Source organism: Neltuma alba, unplaced genomic scaffold, assembly GCF_004799145.2.
Source record: "Neltuma alba isolate B1F8T4 unplaced genomic scaffold, ASM479914v2 tig00011571_pilon, whole genome shotgun sequence".
Classification (NCBI taxonomy): Eukaryota; Viridiplantae; Streptophyta; class Magnoliopsida; order Fabales; family Fabaceae; genus Neltuma; species Neltuma alba.
Genome location: NW_021636225.1, coordinates 228180 through 233391, shown reverse-complemented (window position 1 = coordinate 233391; position 5212 = coordinate 228180). Strand labels below are relative to the sequence as shown.

Sequence of the window (5212 nt, the reverse complement as noted above, 5' to 3'; positions counted from 1 at the left end):
TTGGTTATTGTTTTGCCATGATAATAGTTTTAATGTCATTTAATTGGTGATACAGCTATACTTGCTTGAATATTTTCCTATAACTGAAAGTGCAAAGCATGACCACACTGAGGCCATATCATTCTGGACTGATGATATGAGAGGAGAGCGAACGGACTAGCTAGAATCAAGTATAGGAATGGAATGAGACCCCAAGAGAACCTGCCTCTTGTAACCCCAAACACAAGGAATCGGACGAATGATCGAGGTAGGACCTTAAGAGAACCTGTCTCTTACAACCCTAGCCATGAAGACATCACAAGGTTGATCACTTCCTTGATACTGTCGAGTATTCTCACGAGAATACGAGGATGCAAGCAAGGCTCACATAAGGAGAAATAAAATTCTCATTTTATTAATTATCCAAAATCATCTCTTTCTCTGAAAAGAGTACACACTGAATTATTTATAGACTAAGACTCTTGAAAACCCTAAAATGAAAACCCTAATTGATAACCTAAGCCCTAAAAGCCCAATATAAGTTTTTAGAGCCTAAAACACTAAGTAAATAAAAATGCATCAAAAATAGATGCGAAAATACAACAAAATTAGGAAAATCAAAAGACTTTCTAGAATACTCTAACTTGCTTGTCAAGATAGAATAATCTAGATCACACACTACCTAGCAGGATCCCTTCATTAATGAGAAGGATATTATTTGACTCTCTACTCATTAATGCAATACAAAATAAGTAAGTATTTTAATATTAAATATTAATATTACATTACTGAGTTTTTTTTTTATTAATTAATGAGATTTTCTATTTTTTTTCTCCTTCAAGAAGCAATCAATACAAAATAGGAAACTGTAAAATAGGAAACTAATTAAAACAAATAGAATCCTATTTAATATCATATAAGATCACTCTTAATGCTTCTTGAATCTTCTTGAACCTTCCAAATGGATCTTTATAATTGCTATTCACGTCCATAAGCATGTATGGGCCTTTTAGACACCCACTTAGGCTTGAATATGGTTGAATCACGTTCTGGAACTCCTATGGTCCATAACACAATGCATTTAGGCCCCAATTTAAAAGATTATAGCTCTAATGGACTCCTCCAGGTACATATAATTGTGTTGGGCCTTTAATTACATAGGAATTGGCTTTAAATCTCCTTTTGGGCTCTTAGAACGTACTCTTGTTTTTCTTAAGGTCCAAGTGTTTACACTCTAATAACTCACATGCCATGGTGGCTTTCGGGGTGGCCTTCCATATGTCACGTTAAGCTTCACATGTATCCATGTCATCGTCCAAGCAATGATCCATATCATCCTCCATGTAAGCATTATGAAACTATAAATCCTTTGAGCACTTTGGAGGGCTGGTTAGGCCTCTAACTGGATGAGCATTTCTTGGGCTTCAAGACCTCCATATTGAACACTTCTTGGTATGCTATCAACGGATAAGAGGGTCAACAAAATGAGTAATAAAAAAAGAAAGAGCCGCATTGGACTCCTCTATTCAAAAGGACGTGCTGGAGTGCTTGATAATAAGGGAGGAAGCGAATCTGTACCTTATCTAGACCCGGTAAAGGCAACCTTGTTAAATAATGATTTTGTTTATATTACATAGTAATATGTCATGTTTACAAACTTCTATGACCTTCCCAAATATTTTTCAAATGACGATACATACTGAATATTTTTTTGGTTTCCTATAGGAGTTGAAGGATCTGTGTGAGAGGTTGGTGGGGATGATTAGAGAAAACAACAACAAACTTGTGGCTATCATTGACACTGAGCTGATGAAGGTACAACTGAGAAGGGAGTACAGGCCTAAATCTAACAATATAAGCCATGTACGGCCCCATGAGGAAGAACAACTTGAAGGTGAAGCTAATAGAGAAGATGATGGCGAGAAGGACAAGGATGGTGATGGGGAAGATGATGGCGAGAAGGACAAGGATGGTGATGGAGAAAATGAAGATTCTGAACATGATATTGAGGAGGAAGAAGGTGAAGAGGAAGATATTGAACAACTATCATTGCAATTATCTCCTATCACCATGATTCACCTAGATGTTGAAGGAGGAGTATCGGATAAAGAGGAGTTACTGGACAAGGCAGAACAAGTAAGGAGATCAAAAAGGCCGATGAAGCCCGCCCCAAAACTACAGTCTCCCTGGGTTGTGCCTAAGGTTGCAAAGAGAACAAATCGGAAGATGGATGATAAGGAAAAATTTTCATCACTGTCTCCAAAATGTCTAGTTCAGCTGATGGTGACAAGTAAGCATTTTATTGCTATTAAATAAATGTGAATGAAATTTTTTCTGGCCTGTCTAAGCAAAATGAGTACTTGATCTGTAGGAGGTTGGTTGAGTTGTATGACTTCCATGTAACTCATGATGATCTAAGGTCATTGGGTGGAATGCATAGAGTTAGTAACCATGTAATGAAATCTCCACCTGATTAGCGATTGTTTATAACAGATGCTGTGCAAGCTGAAACTTACTAATTTTCTGATGTGTGAAATAGGTCATGTCAATAGTGTGCCGCATGCTGATGGGAGAAATAAAAGAGGGGGGTGGACAAGTTAGACGACACATATTTGATGCCTACTTTATGGTAAGGTTGCTGTAACATTACTTTATTTCAGTGATAGTTTATGTCAATATGCTTATAGTGTCATATTTTGTAGTCCAGGGTGGAGTGTTGCAGTGAGCGAGAAGGAACTACAGGAGCAAGATGTTGGTTACAACATTGGGGATTGTGACTTGATTTTGGGACCAGTACTTGTAGACCAACACTGGTTCTGCTTTATGCTAGAGCCTAAGGTCATAAACTTCTACGTGCTGGATTCACTGAACCTATATGTTAGCAGGCAGCCAAAGAAAAAGAACAAGTAGAAGGGAACAATTGCTGATGATATGGAAAAGTTCCACAACATTTGTGTATGTACCAATTATTGTTTATAATTAATCTGGAAAATTTTTATTTCATTGATTACTATTGTTTTATGCAGCGGGACCGGTTTCACGATATTATAGAATTGATTCAGACAAAGTTGATTGGGAAGAAGCCAAAGGTTGATATCATTTATCCTGATGTTGCAAAACAAAACAACATGTGAGTGTGATTAACTTTGTTCTTTTTCAAATCCATTGGTTGCCTGGATGTTGTTGAGGAAAATTGTTAACACTTTATGACATGCTGTGTGCAGCAAAGACTGTGGAGTCTATGTTATGCTATGGTTAAAATCGTGGCATCCACAGGCGGCGCTTAATTATACTCCTGTATGTTTTATGTAATTAATGATTGTTCGTTGTGATTGACTATTGCCCTGTGTGACGAGCAATTCAATGTCTGTGCAGGATCAAGTGGCTCAATTTAGATGCGATCTAATGTGGTGGATAGTTAATCATCCTAACAATGCCTGTCGTGATGCTACCTTAATGCTATTGGAGGAACAAGAGGATATTAGAAAAAACAAACGACAACGATCAACTAAGTAGGAGTGCCAAGAATTAGTATTTACATGTGTATAGGACAAGTTGCAAATGTTACATGAAAAGTAACCATGTAATTTCATGGGGGATGATGTTGTACCAGTAATGTACATGATCAAATTCAGGGTGATTATCAAGTTATGACTTGTTATTAAGTTGAGTACCTGTATTTATTTAAAGGATCACTATAACATTTTAAGCGTTACCTATATTCGTTTAGGCAAATAACTAGTCACTGATTTGTAGTTAGTAGTGCACACTAAATAATCATATTCATTCACTACTTTGATTGAAGGAATCATTATAAGGGTTTAGGTGTTACCTAGATCCGTACAGGGAATAACTACTTACTATATCAACGTAGGCAGGAATGCCCCATGAGAAGTTGCACTGTGAATCAGTACAAGTGATGAGGTTATTAACCACAGCTAATCAGCAGTTCACTAGAACAGTGTAAGCGTTACCTAGATCCATATAGGGAATAACTACTTACTATTTCAACATAGGCAGGAATGTCTCATGAGAAGTTGCACTGTGAATCAGTACAAGTGATGAGTTTATTAACCACAACTAATCAACAGTTCACTAGAGTAGTGTAAGCGTTACCTAGACCCATATAGAGAATAACTACTTACTATATCAACGTAGGCAGGAATGCCCCATGAGAAGTTGCACTGTGAATCAGTACAAGTGATGAGGTTATTAACCACAACTAATCAACAGTTCGCTAGAACAGCGTAAGCGCTACCAAGATCCGTATAGGGAATAACTACTTACTATATCAACGTAGGCAGGAATGCCCTATGAGAAGTTGCATTGTGAATCAGTACAAGTGATGAGGTTATTAACCACCGCTAATCAACAGTTCACTAGAACAATGTAAGCGTTACCAAGATTCGCACAGGGAATAACTACTTGCTATATCAACGTAGGCAGGAATGCCCCATGGGAAGTTGCAATGTGAATCAGTACAAGTGATGAGGTTGTTAACCACAGCTAATCACCAGTTCACTAGAACAATGTAAGCATTACCTAGATCTGTATAGGGAATAACTACTTACCATATCAACGTAGGCAGGAATGCCCCATGAGAAGCTGCAGTGTGAATTAGTACAAGTGATGAGGTTATTAACCACAGCTAATCAGCAGTTCACTAGAACAGTGTAAGCATTACCTAGATCCGTATAGGGAATAACTACTTACTATGTCAACGTAGGCAGGAATGCCCCCTGATAAGTTTCCTTATTAATCAGTACAGGTGATAAGGTCATTAACCACAGCTAATCAACAATTCACGAGAACATTATAAGCGTTATCTAGATCCGTATAACGAATAACTACTTACTATATTAACGTAGGCAGGAATGCCCCATGAGAAGTTGCACTGTGAATCAGTACAGGTGATGAGGTTATTAACCACAGATAATCAACAGTTCACTAGAGTAGTGTAAGCGTTACGTAGATCCATATAGGGAATAACTACTTACTACATCAACGTAGGCAGGAATGCCACATGAGGAGTTGCACTGTGAATCAATACAGGTGATGAGGTTATTAACCACAGCTAATCAGCAGTTCACTAGAACAGCGCAACCGTTACCTGGATCCGTATAGGGAAGAACTACTTACTATTTCAACGTAGGCACGAATGCCCCATGAGAAGTTGCAGCGTGAATTAGTACAGGCGATGAGGTTATTAACCACAGCTAATCAGCAGTTCACT

At 37.9% G+C, this 5212-nt stretch overlaps 1 protein-coding gene across 1 annotated transcript; it reads left to right on the top strand.

Annotated features, from left to right (window-relative positions):
- Positions 1 to 1463: 1463 nt before the first annotated feature.
- Positions 1464 to 3495, top strand: LOC114715020 (uncharacterized). Its single transcript, XM_028899825.1, has 6 exons — positions 1464 to 1571; positions 1705 to 2269; positions 2687 to 2856; positions 3006 to 3109; positions 3204 to 3276; positions 3355 to 3495. Exons 1-6 carry the CDS (start codon positions 1464 to 1466, stop codon positions 3493 to 3495), a joined length of 1161 nt encoding a protein of 386 aa, XP_028755658.1.
- The last annotated feature ends 1717 nt before the right edge of the window (positions 3496 to 5212 follow it).